This window comes from Oncorhynchus mykiss, chromosome 17 (assembly GCF_013265735.2).
Source record: "Oncorhynchus mykiss isolate Arlee chromosome 17, USDA_OmykA_1.1, whole genome shotgun sequence".
Taxonomy (NCBI): Eukaryota; Metazoa; Chordata; class Actinopteri; order Salmoniformes; family Salmonidae; genus Oncorhynchus; species Oncorhynchus mykiss.
In genome coordinates, this window is record NC_048581.1 from 11,411,053 (window position 1) to 11,430,989 (window position 19,937).

The following is a 19,937-nucleotide window of genomic DNA, read 5'->3' on the forward strand; positions in this document are numbered from 1 at the left end:
ATCTAAACAACATATTAAACGTTCAGTTCATATCTTATACAAACACTAGCGACTGTATTTTTCCAGGCAAAACATACAAATAGATGAATTACAATCTAAATTTAATTTTAGTCCATTGGTGTCAAAGCTGAGATACGAACCCGCTATTGAAATGATTGAGTTTCCCCGCCAATAACTATATTATTATAATTATCTGTAGTCGCAAACTCCGGCACCGAGAATTCCCCAAAAATAGTCCTAATTTAAACCCTTCCTGACTATTTTAGTAGTATCAGCTTCTATTCAGGTTCTTTGTCTGAGTCAGATTTTGGGCGCCTCCCTTCCATTCCCTTTCTTCTCAGCTCCCTTCCTCGCCTTGGCTAACCATATCCTAGCTGTATTTAGCCCCTTTACCTGACGTTCCCTTTCTATCTCCCCCCGTCCTGCTCTCTCTGTTTCTACCTCCAGTTGCTTTATCTTCTAGTACTGTCATTAAAAACGAATCTTTCCTATTCTCTTTTTTCCTTTTTTCTGTCTGCCCGTGCTGTTCGTGGTGGACCGCATATCTTTTTACCTCTGCGAGAGTTGCCAACCCCCATCCCACTAAGTTCTTTTTCACCTCCTTACTGATTTCAACGCACATTCCAGTTAAAAAGGCTATTTTTAGTTGCTGATGATAAGGAGTATTTTGATCCCCCACGGGGGCTGGTTCTGGCGTACCACTGTTGGCATTAAATACATATTTTAAACGTTCTAGGTACTGACTGACTGTCTCATTTTCTCCCTGTCTACATTCAGTTACCTTAGAGAAGTCGGCGTGTCGATGGTAATGTTCAGTTAGGTTAGCACATAGTTCTGTAATTTTTGCTCTGAATGGCTCCCCAAGTCTGGCTTTCGGAAGCCAGGAAAAGAGTGGAAGGGGATAGAAAAAAGAAAGACGTAAAGAGCCAAGCTCCACTGTATAATGTCCCCATCATTCCCCGTTTGCACCCAGGCTCCGCGCACAGCAAACCAATCCTTTCCCACTATGGTTCTAACTGCTCTTTCCACCTCACCTGTGTTTAGCCTGAAACTGGACGCTAGTCCGTTTAGGTCTCTCTCAAACCCTGCCATTCCTGTTTTAGGGTGTGGAATTCCTTCTACAGCCTTTTCTACGTCCCTCTGTGTCCAGGGTCGATAGACCCGAACCGTGGGTTTGTTGCCGTCCATCCCAGCTTGGGGGTTGGGTAGCTCTATCAGGGGAAACTGCTCTTCTCTCTCTGCACTGTCTTCTTCCCTGCTATAATACTGGAAATCTCTCCTATGCCTTGGTCTATTTTTTCTCTCCTATATCGGAGGTTTTTCTGAGTAGTCCTGATCGGTTCTGATTCGGTGAAGGTGTCTGATATTTTTCCCTCCCCGACCTATCTTCCTCCTTCACTGTCTGAGTCTCTACCAATGTCCTTTCCATCTGCACCTTCCTCAATACTGCCCTAATCAGTTCCTGCTCTCTCTCCGTGCCCCTCTGTCCCTCCTGACTCACACCATCCGCTCCCAGATCATAAGCTGGGGGAGGCTCAGCACGGAGCGGCAATTGCACTCTCCTCTGAGCCATCACCACCTCATCGTCGGGATTATCTCTGTAAACCTGGTCTACTAGAGAAGGATATGTTTTGATCCCCACCCCCACCCAATTGGCCACTTTTTCCCACTGTGGGAGCGGAGGGCAGAGTATCTTGGCTCTTTACGTCTTTCTTTTTTTATCCCCTTCCACTCTTTTCCTGGCTTCCGAAAGCCAGACCCTTGTTTATTCTGCTTCTACATGTCCTTGCCACATTCCTTATGTATCTGTTTTATAAGAAATTCTAACTTTTCAACATCTAGATGCCCATCAAAACCATACCTTTTTTTCCATTTTAAACAGAAATCAATATTCCTTCTGTCTTTCTGCTCCATATAACGGTAATCTCCCGTCCATTCCGGGACCTCCTTGGAGGATTTACTACCCATGTTTAATAAAACCTTGCCACTCCTAGTAGCTATGGTATTTATCACTATCTATGTGTATATATTTCTATAACCTATGTATGTGTTGTTTACCATTACCTAGTTTTCTCCTTCGTTTTCTCCTTTGTGGAAATGTTGTCTATAGCGTTGACTTTCGATTTGATACCATGTCTCACCCTTACAACTATAAGCTATTACCCAGTGGTCGTAAATCCCTAGTTAACCTCCTATTTCATGTTGCCTCATAGGACTTTTAAAGTACAACAATATCTTGTCTCACTTCGCTATTAGGCTTCCCTCTCGCCTGGAACCTCTTGTCTGTAGATTTGGCTTTTATCCCATTCCTCTAGATTTTGGTTTCCCTCTCCTCCTCATTTGGATTTTCTCCATTGTGGAAACGTTGTCTATAGCGTTGACTTTCGATCAGATACCATGTCTCACCCTTACAACTATAAGCTATTACCCAGGGGTCGTAAATCCCTAGTTAACAAAAGGCTAAGCTGTGTCTCAATATATTTCACTTGTGATTTTTCATGAATAGGAAGATTTTCTAGGAAGATTTATGTCCGTTGCTTTATGCTAATTAGTGTCAGGCGATGATTACGCTCCCGCATGCGGGGTGGGGAGTCAGTAGAGGTTAATCCTAGTACTTGATATAATGTGTGTAAATATAATCAAGAACTAGAACAATGACTGTCTGTTCCTTGGTAGAAATCAATTACCTATATCGCCAAACATTGATCTGGTACTGGTACTCCCTGTAAATAGCGGAACATTGAGCTGGTACTGGTACTCCCTGTATATAGCTCCACAGTGATCTGGTACTGGTACTCCCTGTAAATAGCGGAACATTGAGCTGGTACTGGTACTCCCTGTATATAGCTCCACAGTGATCTGGTACTGGTACTCCCTGTATAGAGCTGCACATTGATCTGGTACTGGTACTCCCTCTATATAGCTCCACATTGATGTCTCAGGGGGAGTTGGGATACGCAACAAACACATTCCAAGTCCCACAAGTACACACTACTACACACTACTACACACTACAAGAGTTAAATAGGGAGTCTGACCTGAATAATCTCATGTTGTTTTAATCTTATCATCATGTCAGGTATCTACAGATTCTCTTTCCCTGAAAGCTTCAAAACAACAGGAAATACATTCCACACAGCTGGAATGGTAAAAGACCAGATAGGTATCTAAAGAGAAAGAAGGAAAGACATTGACTCATGTGGGATGTGTCACAAATGGTATCATATTCCCTTTATAGTGCACTACTTTGACCAGGACCCTAGTGCACTACTTTGACCAGGACCCTAGTGCACTATAAAGGGAATATGGTGACATTTGGGATGAAACCCACATGTACCTCCCACAACACATCCCTCCTTCTTAAAGGCAAGAGAGTGAAGCATTCAACTTCACCTGGACTTCTGGCGGAGAAGAGAGCCGAAGTGAAATTCGTGGGATGAACTTAATTCCTCAAACGTAAGATAGAAAAAAACATCATGGCAGATGAGCATAGGGAGTGTTTAATAACAGCTTTATAACTCAACATATGTGATTCACAAAAACATTTTGAAAAGTTCCATTAAATAAGAAAAACTGTACAGCTGTCAATCTGAGCCTGCTATACAATTAGACATGTATTGTTTTATGTCTACAATAGTTCCTTTACTTGAGGAGGAAGAGATGACAGACTTCGGTGAGTTTTATTTATTTATTTAATTTCAGCTTTATTTAACCAGGTAGGCAGGTTGAGAACAAAGTTCTCATTTACAACTGCGACCTGGCCAAGATAAAGCAAAGCAGTTCGACACATACAACAACATAGAGTTACACATGGAGTAAAACAAACAATAATACAGTAGAAAAACAAGTCTATATACAATGTGTGCAAATGAGGTGAGATAAGGGAGGTAAGGCAAAAAGGCCCAGGCTTTGGGGGTGACAAGTGAGATATACCTGCTGGAGTGCGTCCTAAGGGTGGGTTCTGCTATGGTGACCAGCAAACTGAGAGAAGGCAGGGCTTTACCTAGCAGGGTCTTGTAGATGACCTGGAGCAAGCGGGTTTGGCGACGAGTATGAAACGAGGGCCAGCCAACGAGAGCGTACAGGTCACAGCGGTGGGTAGTAAATGGGGCTTTGGTGACAAAACGGATGGCACTGTGATAGACTGCATCCAATTTGGCTAGACTGGCTAGACTGTAAACTCTCCTTCCAGACACATATCAAACATCTCCAATCTAAAATCAAATCTAGAGTCGGCTTTCTATTCCGCAACAAAGCCTCCTTCACTCACGCCGCCAAACTTACCCTAGTGAAACTGACTATCCTACTGATCCTCGACTTTGGCGATGTCATCTACAAAATAGCTTCCAATACTCTACTCAACAAACTGGATCACAGTGCCATCCGTTTTGTTACTAAAGTACCTTATACCACCCACCACTGCGACCTGTATGCTCTAGTCGGCTGGCCCTCGCTACATATTCGTCGCCAGACCCACTGGCTCCAGGTCATCTACAAGTCCATGCTAGGTAAAGCTCCGCCTTATCTCAGTTCACTGGTCACGATGGCAACACCCACCCGTAGCACGCGCTCCAGCAGGTGTATCTCACTGATCATCCCTAAAGCCAACACCTCATTTGGCCGCCTTTCCTTCCAGTTCTCTGCTGCCTGTGACTGGAACGAATTGCAAAAATTGCTGAAGTTGGAGACTCTTATCTCCCTCACCAACTTCAAACATCTGCTATCTGAGCAGCTAACCGACCGCTGCAGCTGTACATAGTCCATCTGTAAATAGCCCACCCAATTTACCTACCTCATCCCCATACTGTTTTAATTTATTTACTTTTCTGCTCTTTTGCACAACAGTATCTCTACCTGCACATGACCATCTGATCATTTATCACTCCAGTGTTAATCTGCAAAATTGTAATTATTCGCCTACCTCCACATGCCTTTTGCACACAATGTATATAGACTATTTTTTTCTTTTTTTCTACTGTGTTATTGACTTGTTTATTGTTTACTCCATGTGTAACTCTGTGTTGTTGTCTGTTCACACTGCTATGCTTTATCTTGGCCAGGTCGCAGTTGTAAATGAGAACTTGTTCTCAACTAGCCTACCTGGTTAAATAAAGGTGAAATAAAAAAAAATAAAAAAATAATTGTTGAGTAGAGTGTTGGAGGCTATTTTGTAAATGACATCCCCGAAGTCGAGGATCGGTAGGAGGGTCAGTTTTACGAGGGTATGTTTGGCAGCATGAGTGAAGGAGGCTTTGTTCCAAAATAGGAAGCCAATTCTAGATTTCATTTTGTATTGGAGATGTTTGATGTGAGTCTGGAAGGAGAGTTTACAGTCTAACCAGACACCTAGGAATTTGTAGTTGTCCACATATTATACATCAGAACCGTCCAGAGTAGTGATGCTGGATGGGCGGGCAGGTGTGGGCAGCGATCGGGTGAAGAGCATGCATTTAGTTTTACTTGTATTTAAGAGCAGTTGGAGGCCACGGAAGGAGAGTTGTATGGCATTGAAGCTCGTCTGGAGGGTAGTTATCACAGTGTCCAAAGAAGGGCCAGAAGTATACAGAATGTTGTCGTCTGCGTAGAGGTGGATCAGAGACTCACCAGTAGCAAGAGCAACATCATTGATGTATACAGAGAAGAGAGTTGGTCCAAGAATTGAACCCTGTGGCACCCCCATAGAGACTGCCAGAGGACCGGACAACAGGCCCTCCGATTTGACACACTGAACTCTATTGGTGAAGTAATTGGTGAACCAGGCGAGGCAATCATTTGAGAAACGAAGGATGTTGAGTCTGCCGATAAGGATGTGGTGATTGACAGAGTCAAAAGCCTTGGCCAGGTCAGTGAATACGGCTGCACAGTAATGTCTCTTATCGATGGCGGTTATGATATCGTTTAGGACCTTGAGCATGGCTGAGGTGCACCCATGAAAAGCTCTGAAACCAGATTGCATAGCGGAGAAGGAACGGTAGGATTCGAAATGGTCGGTAATCTGTTTGTTAACTTGGCTTTCGAATACCTTAGAAAGGGTAGGATAGATTTAGGTCTGTAGCAGTTTGGGTCAAGAGTGTCCCCCCTTTGAAGAGGGGGATGACCGCAGCTGCTTTCCAATCTTTGGGAATCTCAGACAACACGAAAGAGAGGTTGAACAGGCTAGTAATAGGGGTTGAAACAATTTCTACAGATAATTTTAGAAAGAAAGGGTCCAGATTGTCTAGCCTGTTTGATTTGTAGGGGTCAGATTTTGCAACTGTTTCAGAACATCAGCTAACTGGGATAAGGAGAAATGGGGGAGGCTTGGGTTGTTGTGGGGGGTGCAGTGCTGTTGACCGGGGTAGGGGTAGCCAGGTGGAAAGCATTGCCAGCCGTAGAAAAATGCTTATTGAAATTCGCAATTATAGTGTTTATCGGTGGTGACAGAGTTTCCTATCCTCAGTGCAGTGGGCAACTGAGAGGAGGTGCTCTTATTCTCCATGGACTTTACAATGTCCCAGAAATTGTTTGATTTTGTGTTGCAGGAAGCAAATTTCTGCTTGAGCAAGCTAGCCTTGGCTTTCCCAATTGCCTGTTTATATTGGTTCCCTGAACTTCCCTGAAAAGTTGCCTATCACGGGGTCTGTTTGATGCTAATGTATAATGCCACAGGATGTTTTTGTACTGGTCAAGGGCAGTCAGGTCTGGAGAGAACCAAGGGCTATATCTGTTCCTGGTTCTAAATTTCTTGAATGGGGCATGTTTATTTAAGATGGTGAGGAAGGCATTTTTTAAGAATAACCAGGCATCCTCTACTGACCTGATGAGGTCAATATCCTTCCAGGATACCTGGGCCAGGTCGATTAGAAATGCCTGCTCGCTGAAGTGTTTCAGGGAGCGTTTGACAGTGATGAGGGGTGGTCGTTTTACCGCAGACCCATTATGGATGCAGGCAATGAGGCAGTGATCGCTGAGATCTTGGTTGAAAACAACAGAGGTGTATTTAGAGGGCAAGTTAGTTAGGATGATATCTATGAGGGTGCCCGTGTTTACGGCTTTGGGGTTGTACCTGGTAGGTTCATTGATCATTTGTGTGAGATTGAGGGGATGGCCAGGGTGTTAAGCATTTCCCAGTTTAGGTCACCTAGCAGCATGAGCTCTGAAGATAGAGTATGACTCCATTCAGATTTTTTTATTTATTTTACCTTTATTTAGCTAGGCATGTCAGTTAAGAACAAATTATTGTTTACAATGACAGCCTACCGGGGAACAGTGGGTTAACTGCCTTGTTCGGGGGCAGAACGACAGATTTACCTTGTCAGCTCGTGGATTTGATTTAGAAACCTGCCGGTTACTGGCCCAATGCTCTAACCACTAGGCTACCTGCCAACCCAAAAGAAGAAAGATGGTCAGAGAATTAATAAACCCCAATTCCCTCCGTTGTCAAACAGCAAATTAATAACCTACTGTAGAGCATACAGTTTATGCATGGGTTCACCAAGCCAACCAATGTACACAAATTCAGATCACATTATTCGCTCATAAATAACACATATTTCAGAGTGGAGAACGACTGCCATGCACGTAAAATAACAGTTGTATTGGACAAAAGAAACTAGTGATGCAATAGCTAGTCTTCTTGCTGTTAGCTGATAATGATGTCACTGTGAATCTAATTGAATGACTTTGGCAGCTAATAATGATAACATTTGTTACCTTTTGTATTTCCACAGATTCAGAGGTGATCTGAGGATACTTCTGGTTGGTAAAATTGGAACCGGGAAGAGTTCAACAGGAAACACCATCATGTGGAAAAAGGCGTGTACAGAAAAGTCCTTCTGTGAGTGTCACATTCTGACCTTAGTTCCTTTGTTTTTGTCTTTGTTTTAGTATGGTCAGGGCGTGAGTTGGGGTGGGCAGTCTATGTTTTTCTATGTTGGTTTTTGAGTTTGGCCTGGTATGGTTCTCAATGAGAGGCAGGTGTTGTTAGTTGTCTCTGATTGAGAATCATACTTAGGTAGCCTTTTTCCATGTGTGTTTCGTGGGTGTTTATTTTCTGTTTTGTCTGTCATCACTAGACTGGACTGTTTCGTTTGATCATTCTTCCTAGTTGTTATTTTGTTTAGTGTTCGGTTTTGATTATATTAAAAATCATGAACACTTACCACGCTTTTCTACCGCCAATGGCCGTTACAGTGAGTCTGTAACAAAAAACTGCCAGAAACAGAGAAGAGTGGTGAATGCTAAAAAAAATGTAGGCAAAAAAATTTGCACCATCTGCAGTAAGTTCCTCTTGTTAAAGTCAGCTACAGAGCACCATCTGCAGTAAGTTCCTCTTGTTAAAGTCAGCTACAGAGCACCATCTGCAGTAAGTTCCTCTTGTTAAAGTCTGCTACAGAGCACCATCTGCAGTAAGTTCCTCTTGTTAAAGTCAGCTACAGAGCACCATCTGCAGTAAGTTCCTCTTGTTAAAGTCAGCTACAGAGCACCATCTGCAGTAAGTTCCTCTTGTTAAAGTCAGCTACAGAGCACCATCTGCAGTAAGTTCCTCTTGTTAAAGTCAGCTACAGAGCACCATCTGCAGTAAGTTCCTCTTGTTAAAGTCAGCTACAGAGCACCATCTGCAGTAAGTTCCTCTTGTTAAAGTCAGCTACAGAGCACCATCTGCAGTAAGTTCCTCTTGTTAAAGTCAGCTACAGAGCACCATCTGCAGTAAGTTCCTCTTGTTAAAGTCTGCTACAGAGCACCATCTGCAGTAAGTTCCTCTTGTTAAAGTCAGCTACAGAGCACCATCTGCAGTAAGTTCCTCTTGTTAAAGTCTGCTACAGAGCACCATCTGCAGTAAGTTCCTCTTGTTAAAGTCAGCTACAGAGCACCATCTGCAGTAAGTTCCTCTTGTTAAAGTCAGCTACAGAGCACCATCTGCAGTAAGTTCCTCTTGTTAAAGTCAGCTACAGAGCACCATCTGCAGTAAGTTCCTCTTGTTAAAGTCAGCTACAGAGCACCATCTGCAGTAAGTTCCTCTTGTTAAAGTCTGCTACAGAGCACCATCTACAGCAAGTTCCTCTTGTTAAAGTCTGCTACAGAGCACCATCTGCAGTAAGTTCCTCTTGTTAAAGTCAGCTACAGAGCACCATCTGCAGTAAGTTCCTCTTGTTAAAGTCTGCTACAGAGCACCATCTGCAGTAAGTTCCTCTTGTTAAAGTCTGCTACAGAGCACCATCTGCAGTAAGTTCCTCTTGTTAAAGTCAGCTACAGAGCACCATCTGCAGTAAGTTCCTCTTGTTAAAGTCTGCTACAGAGCACCATCTGCAGTAAGTTCCTCTTGTTAAAGTCTGCTACAGAGCACCATCTGCAGTAAGTTCCTCTTGTTAAAGTCAGCTACAGAGCACCATCTGCAGTAAGTTCCTCTTGTTAAAGTCTGCTACAGAGCACCATCTGCAGTAAGTTCCTCTTGTTAAAGTCTGCTACAGAGCACCATCTACAGCAAGTTCCTCTTGTTAAAGTCTGCTACAGAGCACCATCTGCAGTAAGTTCCTCTTGTTAAAGTCAGCTACAGAGCACCATCTGCAGTAAGTTCCTCTTGTTAAAGTCTGCTACAGAGCACCATCTGCAGTAAGTTCCTCTTGTTAAAGTCAGCTACAGAGCACCATCTACAGCAAGTTCCTCTTGTTAAAGTCTGCTACAGAGCACCATCTGCAGTAAGTTCCTCTTGTTAAAGTCAGCTACAGAGCACCATCTGCAGTAAGTTCCTCTTGTTAAAGTCAGCTACAGAGCACCATCTGCAGTAAGTTCCTCTTGTTAAAGTCAGCTACAGAGCACCATCTGCAGTAAGTTCCTCTTGTTAAAGTCTGCTACAGAGCACCATCTGCAGCAAGTTCCTCTTGTTTAAACCTCTTAAGGCTAGGGGGCACTATTTTCATTTTTGGAAAAATAATGGTCCCAAAGTAAACAGGCTATTTCTCAGGACCAGATAATAGAATATGCATATAATTGACAGCTTAGGATAGAAAACACTCTAAAGTTTCAAAAACTGTAAAAATATTGTCTGTGAGTATAACATAACTTATATAGCCTGCAAAACCCCTAGGACTAACTGTTCAGATTTTGTTTCCCCCCTCTCTGTTCACTATATTGTCTTTGCCATTGGATATTTAATAGGAACCTATTTTAAGTTCCTCACGCTTCCACACGATGTTGAGATTATTCCTTTGTGCTATGAAGAAGTAGGCAAACTCGGAACTGGGGACACTTTTGTGAGTTGCGCAAGACGTGAAAAGCAGAGCTGGTTTCTTTTCGTTCATGTTTTAAATACAGATTGCCCCGTCTACAATTTGATCGATTATTAACGTTTAAAAATACCTAACGTTGTAGTACAAAAGTAGTTTGAAATATTTTGTCAAAGTTTATAAGCAACTTTTGAAATATTTTGTAGTGACGTTGGGTTTTTGTAAGCTGGATCAAATGCGCTTTATAAATGGACATTTGGATATATATGGACGGAATTAATCGAACAAAAGCACCAATTGTGATGTTTATGGGACATATTGGAGTGCCAACAAAAGAAGCTCGTCAAAGGTAATGCATGTTTTATATTTTATTTCAGCGTTTTGTGTAGCCCCTGCTATGCTAGCTCCTTTGTTTACTCCTAGTGCAGGCTATCAGATAATAGCTTCTTATGCTTTCACCAAAAAGCATTTTTTAAATTTGACATGTTGGCTGGATTCACAACGAGTGTAGCTTTAATTGAGTATCTTACATGTGTGAAAGTTTGAATTTTTTAGCATTTAATTTGAATCTGGCACTCTGCATTTCCCCTGGCAATTGGCCAGATGAGACGCTAGCGTCTCCCCTATCCATAAGAGGTTTAAAAGCCCACAATCCATTCCTCCCCAACCCAGCTGGAATAGTGTTTATTATGTTTAATTACACCCTGTTTCATGCTACACAATCCCTTCCTTATGAATTAACATTATTAATCAGATATAATAAAACAGAGTAGAGTTTAATTCGTTCTAGTTCTATTTAAAATGTAGATATAGTTTAGTCATTATTCATAACATTCCTAACAATCCACCCTAAATGGTAAAACAAATCATATCAACATATCAAACACTATATGGAAACATCCATGTTAAACAAGAATAAACCAAAACAATACATGTATTTACACTCGATCATCATCAATGACTGTTCTAGCCTACATCAGAATCATAACTCTTCTTATCAGGATTTGCATTATCTTCATTAAAAAACAGTCTATACATTGAAACAAGAAACCATCTAAATTCCCTAAATATCAAATATGGTCTCCTTGTGAGTCCTCTACTGGGTCTGGAGCCATATATTCATCATTCCACTGGTCAGAATTTAGGATTGGTCCGTATCACCATCTGTTGTCATTGAATACTCCAGAGTCCTAGAAATGAATACCTTTCTCACAACATCCACACAAAACTAACACATTCACACAGGTGAAGGTTGCCCAAAACACTGTGATCATGACGTATATTAATTTCTCAAACACACTATCAAAAATTCATTAGAGCATTATCTACCCCAGAGTTCTCTGCCAGGGCCTTGGTCACTGATCCATCTAGAGCTGTGTCATGGGAGAGAGAAAATCACCCCCATACACCCCCACCCTTTTCAGCCAGCAACATATCCAAGACTATTCTATTCTGCCAAGCCATTCATTACATCTCTAGCATAATTGATGAAGCGCTGTGGATTATAATAAATATAATTGATCCAGTTTACATTCACATTGAGAGTGGACCACTAGAAAATACTTGACTCTAATCCTGCTAGTATCTGATTTCTTGCTTTGAACTCATCTGGCACCCACCTCGAACACCAATGCTATCAATGTAATCTCTATTGTCAAAAGATCTTGACTGAGCACTCCTTCTCTCTCTTCTACCTGGCTCTGGGTAAGGGTAAAGAGCATAACGTCATTCCCCCACACAACCACCTGATGTCAGCCCTGAGCCACTTAATCTTACTGAAATCCCCAGAGCTCAACCAGACTGTCAGATCACTCATAGTTTCATCAGTAGTAACATGCTCTGTCCTATTGCAGGTACTACTTCCCATCTGTGTGTTATGTAGCGAGCCATACAATAATAACATTCTCCCGTAACTGTGAAAAAGAAAATATGGATGTAATCGGCACCTGGGGACACATATCACAGATCAATGCAACTGTCATTGTTCAGCTCCCTGCCCTCTTGAACAGCTTTACCATACAGGCCCTTCCCCTGGGTGTATCAATTCCATCAAATGGAAAAGGAATGGTTATGAACTGAGGTTTTGCAGAGGCGCAGGCCTAACATTCTTCTTTCGCTACTGATCTGCTTCATACTGAAACCATTCTAAACCATAGGTTAGAATCCCCATAACCCACCTCAATTACCTACCTTATCAACTGAAACCTGTTTCCATGAACTACACAGGGACTTGCATAGATGTCTTCATTAATGGCCTCTTAGTCCTAGACTGCCAAGGAGTCAGAGACCCCATTTTATCTACATAGAACTCCACTGAGACATCCTTCCCAATCCCACTCTCACTTCCTGTTTATCCAGATCAAGTGATCTCTTATGCTTGGTTAAAACAAAATCCTCATTGTCTAATTATGTGTCAAATTACCACCTTCTGAATTATTGGATGGGTCCTGGTGTATTAAGGAATATTGCTCACACAATAAGACAGCTCAGACCAATCAGCACTCCTGTAAAGCCCCACCCTTTCCCGGAGAACATATCCTCAACTAGAGGCCAAGCCATACTTTCACTTCTATGAACGCTCACAGTGGGGAAAGGTTGGGTATAAGGGAATCTTCAGCAGGAGTTTAACCCCCGTATCCTGTTGATATCGGTTCTGCTCCTACCCCTGTGATTGTTCACCAGTGTCAGTGTGTCTTACCCTCTTACCCAGGTTCTCCTTTACCCAAATCCAGATAGCAGATGTTCTGAAAGAGCTGCAAAACCTGGACCCGTACAAATCAGCTGGGCTTGACAATCTGGACCCTCTATTCCTGAAACTATCCGCCGCCATTGTCGCAACCCCTATTACCAGCCTGTTCAACCTCTCTTTCATATCGTCTGAGATCCCCAAGGATTGGAAAGCTGCCGCAGTCATCCCCCTCTTCAAAGGGGGCGACACCCTGGACCCAAACTGTTACAGACCAATATCCATCCTGCCCTGCCTATCTAAGGTCTTCGAAAGCCAAGTCAACAAACAGATCACTGACCATCTTGAATCCCACCGTACCTTCTCCGCTGTGCAATCTGGTTTCCGAGCCGGTCACGGGTGTACCTCAGCCACGCTCAAGGTACTAAACGATATCATAACCGCCATCGATAAAAGACAGTACTGTGCAGCCGTCTTCATAGACCTTGCCAAGGCTTTCGACTCTGTCAATCACCGTATTCTTATTGGCAGACTCAGTAGCCTCGGTTTTTCGGATGACTGCCTTGCCTGGTTCACCAATTACTTTGCAGACAGAGTTCAGTGTGTCAAATCGGAGGGCATGCTGTCCGGTCCTCTGGCAGTCTCTATGGGGGTGCCACAGGGTTCAATTCTCGGGCCGACTCTTTTCTCTGTATATATCAATGATGTTTCTCATGCTGCGGGCGATTCCCTGATCCACCTCTACGCAGACGACACCATTCTATATACTTCCGGCCCGTCCTTGGACACTGTGCTATCTAACCTCCAAACGAGCTTCAATGCCATACAGCACTCCTTCCGTGGCCTCCAACTGCTCTTAAACGCTAGTAAAACCAAATGCATGCTTTTCAACCGTTCGCTGCCTGCACCCGCACGCCTGACCAGCATCACCACCCTGGATGGTTCCGACCTTGAATATGTGGACATCTATAAGTACCTAGGTGTCTGGCTAGACTCTAAACTCTCCTTCCAGACCCATATCAAACATCTCCAATCGAAAATCAAATCAAGAGTCGGCTTTCTATTCCGCAACAAAGCCTCCTTCACTCACGCCACCAAACTTACCCTAGTAAAACTGACTATCCTACCGATCCTCGACTTCGGCGATGTCATCTACAAAATTGCTTCCAACACTCTACTCAGCAAACTGGATGCAGTTTATCACAGTGCCATCCGTTTTGTCACTAAAGCACCTTATACCACCCACCACTGCGACTTGTATGCTCTAGTCGGCTGGCCCTCGCTACATATTCGTCGCCAGACCCACTGGCTCCAGGTCATCTACAAGTCCATGCTAGGTAAAGCTCCGCCTTATCTCAGTTCACTGGTTACGATGGCAACACCCATCCGTAGCACGCGCTCCAGCAGGTGTATCTCACTGATCATCCCTAAAGCCAACACCTCATTTGGCCGCCTTTCGTTCCAGTTCTCTGCTGCCTGTGATTGGAACGAATTGCAAAAATCGCTGAAGTTGGAGACTTTTATCTCCCTCACCAACTTCAAACATCTGCTATCTGAGCAGCTAACCGATCGCTGCAGCTGTACATAGTCTATTGGTAAATAGCCCACCCATTTTCACCTACCTCATCCCCATACTGTTTTTATTTATTTATTTTTCTGCTCTTTTGCACACCAATATCTCTACCTTTACATAACCATCTGATCATTTATCACTCCAGTGTTAATCTGCATAATTGTAATTATTTGCCTACCTTCTTATGCCTTTTTCACACAATGTATATATAGACTCCCCTTTTTTCTACTGTGTTATTGACTTGTTAATTGTTTACTCCATGTGTAACTCTGTGTTGTCTGTTCACACTGCTATGCCTTATCTTGGCCAGGTCGCAGTTGCAAATGAGAACTTGTTCTCAACTAGCCTACCTGGTTAAATAAAGGTGAAATAAAAATAAAATAAAATTACAATGTGTGATATGCACCCAGGTAGCTCTTTCAGCTATTCTCACCGTGAAGGCTGTCACCAGGAGTACTTGGTATGACCCCTTCCAATGGGGCTGCTTCCCGTCTATTCTCCTCAGGGACTGGATTGAGGGAATCACCTTCTCCTGTAATTCACCTGTAGTGCATAACATCTTGGACATACAGGTTTGGTTAACAAACAGTTTCTCATTTGTTCTATCTTTAACTTCTATGCATACTTGTTAGCTAAACATTTTTTATTATTAGTTTATTATCCAATAGGCCACATCCTATCCTAGACCACAACTTTCCCATCCCCCCTTTGATACCTGGCTATGCCCAGGTAACAACCTTGCCTACTCTAAACAATGACTTAGGTAAGATTAGTAAATTATCCTTTTGTCTGACATTATCATGTAGGAGCGCCCCTTTCATTCTCCACATGTCCAATTCTCCCTTGGGCGTCCATTCATATCTATCCTGCACCAATTCTCTGTCAAGTGTCTTATCTACTTTAAGAGGTACCTGTGCTGCTTATATATGTTCTTAAATATATATATATATATTTATCGATTTAAACAGTAACCCTTTCTCTCTCCTATCTTTCAAATATTAACTAAGCGTCTCACTGTTTGGCTTTATCTAAAATCATTGATTTTAGAAAAAACATGTCTATGGTAGCAATCTCTAAAGTCCTTACATAACCTTAATCAACATATCTCGATCCTATCAATAAACCTAAATCATCACAGATGTCATATATCCCTGTTAAACAACACAATGTAACTCCAAGTCAATCACACTTCTGTGAAATCAAACTGTCCACTTAGGAAGCAACACTGATTGACAATACATTTCACATGCTGTTGTGCAAATGGAATAGACAACAGGTGGAAATTATAGTCAATTAGCAAGACACCCCCAATAAAGGAGTGGTTCTGCAGGTGGTAACCACAGACCACTTCTCAGTTCCTATGCTTCCTGGCTGATGTTTTGGTCACTTTTGAATGCTGGCGGTGCTTTCACTCTAGTGGTAGCATGAGACGGAGTCTACAACCCACACAAGTGGCTCAGGTAGTGCAGCTCATCCAGGATGGCACATTAATGCGAGCTGTGGCAAGAAGGTTTGCTGTGTCTGTCAGCGTAGTGTCCAGAGCATGGAGGCGCTACCAGGAGACAGGCCAGTACATCAAGAGACGTGGAGGAGGCCGTAGGAGGGCAACCCAGCAGCAGGACTGCTACCTCCACCTTTGTGCAAGGAGGAGCATGAGGAGCACTGCCAGAGCCCTGCAAAATGACCTCCAGCAGGCCACAAATGTGCATGTGTCTGCTCAAATGGTCAGAAACAGACTCCATGAGGGTGGTATGAGGGCCCGACGTCCACAGGTGGGGGTTGTGCTTTCAGCCCAACACCGTGCAGGAAGTTTGGCATTTGCCAGAGAACACCAAGATTGGCAAATTCGCCACTGGCGCCCTGTGCTCTTCACAGATGAAAGCAGGTTCACACTGAGCACATGTGACAGACGTGACAGAGTCTGGAAACGCCGTGGAGAACGTTCTGCTGCCTGCAACATCCTCCAGCATGACCGGTTTGGCGGTGCGTCAGTCATGGTGTGGGGTGGCATTTCTTTGGGAGGCTGCACAGCCCTCCATGTGCTCGCCAGTGGTAGTTTGACTGCCATTAGGTACCGAGATGAGATCCTCAGACCCCTTGTGAGACCATATGCTGTTGCGGTTGGCCCTGGGTTCCTCCTAATGCAAGACAATGCTAGACCTCATGTGGCTGGAGTGTGTCAGCAGTTCCTGCAAGAGGAAGGCATTGATGCTATGGACTGGCCCGCCCGTTCCCCAGACCTGAATCCAATTGAGCACATCTGGGATATCATGTCTCGCTCCATCCACCACAGACTGTACAGGAGTTGCACCACAGACTGTCCAGGAGTTGGCGGATCTTTTAGTCCAGGTCTGGGAGGAGATCCCTCAGGAGACCATCCTCCACCTCATCAGGAGCATGCCCAGGCGTTGTAGGGAGGTCATACAGGCACGTAGAGGCCACACACACTACTGAGCCTCATTTTAACTTGTTTTAAGGACATTACATCAAAGTTGGATCAGCCTGTAGTGTGATTTTCCACTTTAATTTTGAGTGGGACTCCAAATCCAGACCTCCATGGGTTAATACATTTGATTTCCATTGATTATTTTTGTGTGATTTTGTTGTCAGCACATTCAACTATGTAAAGAAAAAAGTATTTAATAAGAACATTTCATTCATTCAGATCTAGGATGTGTTATTTTAGTGTTCCCTTTATTTTTTTGAGCAGTGTATTTCACTTGTGATTTTCAGGAATAGGAATATTTTCTAGGAATATTTATGTCCGTTGCGTTATGCTAATTAGTGTCAGTCGATGACTACGCTAAATGTTAACCTCAATTCAGAGGCCAGGTCTTTAAATAACGGGTCCAGACCCGCCCGTGAACAGTTTTCGGCATTCTACCTTCGGAGAAGGAGAAAGGTTTGGAAATCCACTCAAAGGACCAAATTGTGATCGGAATTTCATAATTCCCATATGTGTTCATTAATTAAATACACTCAGTCTATTTTATAAGAATTTGTAAGATTCTTATTTACATTAAATAGACAGAGACCAGTCTTATCAAAACTAGATTATAGTATTTATTCTCGGAGCTTGCTGCCATGGAACCACAAACAACAGTTTATATACAAAATATGACGTCATAAAATATCCTTCCTCCTATCGACCAAGACAAAACAGGTTCAAAGGTTTATTCCAACCCCCTAGCTCACTCACTCCAGACACAAACCATATCAAGATTCACTTCTGAAATCTCACCTTCATCTATCACTATTCAGCAGACAGTTCCAGATAATGGAAAACCTAGGGAGACACTCGCTGCCTTATCTAAACATCCCAGAGCTAAGTTGAGTCACTTCAACCATAGGTTAACCACCCTCTTTGCTGGAATAGTGTTTATTATGTTTAATTACCCCCTGTTTCATGCTCACAATCCCTTCCTTATGAATTAACATTATTAATCAGATATAATAAAACAGAGTAGAGTTTAATTAGTTATAGTTCTATTTAAAATGTAAATATTGTTTAGTCATTATTCCTAACATTCCTAACAGATACCTTCTCTTTCTCCCACACCTCAGACAAAGATACCTTCCCTCTCTCCCACACCTCAAACAAAGGGTAATAAAGGACAGGAAAACACTGGGAGCCAATCACATCTTTCAATTCATCACTGACTTAACAAACACTCAGTAAAGGAACCCCAGGGCCAAAGCACAGTAATTAGGGCATTCATCATACTATTATTTCATTCAAAGTAGTGCTGCAAATAACCAATAAAGATCTCAAAAGGCAATCGTGCATTACAGAAATAATGACATCAGAAATAATGTGCATTATAAAAATAAACAGAAGAACATTGACAACTATGAGAAAACAATATTTTGTTTTGTCACTAGTGAATGAAAAGCATATGTTTTAACATGTTTCATGTTAATTGGTGTCATTTATTATGATTGGGGAAAAATTCCCATTCAAAGATAAAACTAAAATAATAATAATTGGGCACGTTTCAACCCCCTGAATTCAAATGTTCAATTCATGAACTGAATTGAATGAAATGAAATGGAATTGACGGTTGAATCATTGAATAATGCTTCAGTGTTATACAGAATGCCTTATACCCTATATAGACTGCCTTATACCCTATATAGAATGCCTTATACCTTATACAGACTGCCTTATGCCTTATAGAGACTGTCTTACATTTTCAACAGGGGAGAGGAGAGGTAGCATGTCAGAACCTCCCATTAGTAAGTATGGATTAAGTAGTGCTCTCTCTTTTCACACACAAACATACACAAACACACACACATACAAATCCCAAATCTGGCAAGTCCGCAGTCAGGGAAAATTTATTTTTGATTGCGTTTGTTCAGGCAATGTCACTGAAAATCAAGGGAAATGAATTAGACATGCCTATTTTTCTAAACGTTTATATTTAGTAGCTACTATATTTTTGATTTAAATACAATACAATTGTGCATTTTAAAGCTTGTTGCCTCTTTCAGTGACTGATCTGAGGATAGTTCTGGTGGGGAAGACTGTAGCAGGGAAGAGTGCAACAGGAAACACCATCCTGGGGAGAGAGGTCTTTCAAACGGAGGCTTCTCCAGTGTCTGTGACTGCACAGAGTGAGAAACAGAGTGGAGTGGTGGATGGGAGGAAGATTGATGTCATTGACACCCCGGGGCTCTATGACACAACAATGTCTAAAGAAGAGATGAAAAGTGAGATAGAAAAGGCCATCTACATGTCAGTCCCAGGACCCCATGCCTTCCTGCTGGTGATCAGACTGGGGAGGTTCACAGAGGAGGAGAGGAACACTGTGAAGTGGATCCAGGAGAACTTTGGAGAAGAAGCATCAATGTACACCATCATTCTGTTCACTGGTGGAGACCAGCTGGAGGGTAAATCAGTGGAGGAGTTTCTGAAACAGAGCCCAGAGTTACGGAGGCTTGTCACAAGCTGTGGAGGCAGATATCACTCCCTAATTAATGACAAGAGAAAAGACAACACTCAGGTTAGAGAGCTGCTGGAGAAGATCGAGGAGATGGTGGAGGAGGACAATGGAGGAGAACACTACACCAGTGCTGACTATGAAGAGGCTCAGAGAAAGATCAGAGAGGATAATATGTTTTACTGTAAACTGGCAGCGTACGGCAGTCTAGCCACAGCAGGACTAGGTATGGTGTCTGCTTCACCAGTATTGGTGGCAGCAGGTGTAGCTGCAGGCTTCAGCCAAGGGTTTGAATGCACTAAGAAGATGCTAGGCTTTTAAAACACCAGGTGTCTTAACGTTTCGCTACATATGGCAATGGTACTCACTGAATGATATAACAGTTATTTTAAAACAATTTGCAATGCTATATATATGCATATATAGATATGCCAGCCGTGTGGCAGGGTGGCCCTAGCAGGGTGGGAACGTGGAAAATCTTAACAAAACACTCCTGCTGCACTGTACACAATTCCCCTCTCATGACCCAT

The 19,937-nt window shown here is 42.8% G+C and overlaps 1 protein-coding gene across 1 annotated transcript; it reads left to right on the forward strand.

The window, feature by feature from the left end:
* The first annotated feature begins 18,681 nt into the window (after nucleotides 1–18,681).
* LOC110485441 (GTPase IMAP family member 7) lies at nucleotides 18,682–19,728 on the forward strand. The gene is made up of 2 exons (XM_036948306.1): nucleotides 18,682–18,700; nucleotides 18,959–19,728. Exons 1-2 carry the CDS (start codon nucleotides 18,682–18,684, stop codon nucleotides 19,726–19,728), a joined length of 789 nt encoding a protein of 262 aa, XP_036804201.1.
* The last annotated feature ends 209 nt before the right edge of the window (nucleotides 19,729–19,937 follow it).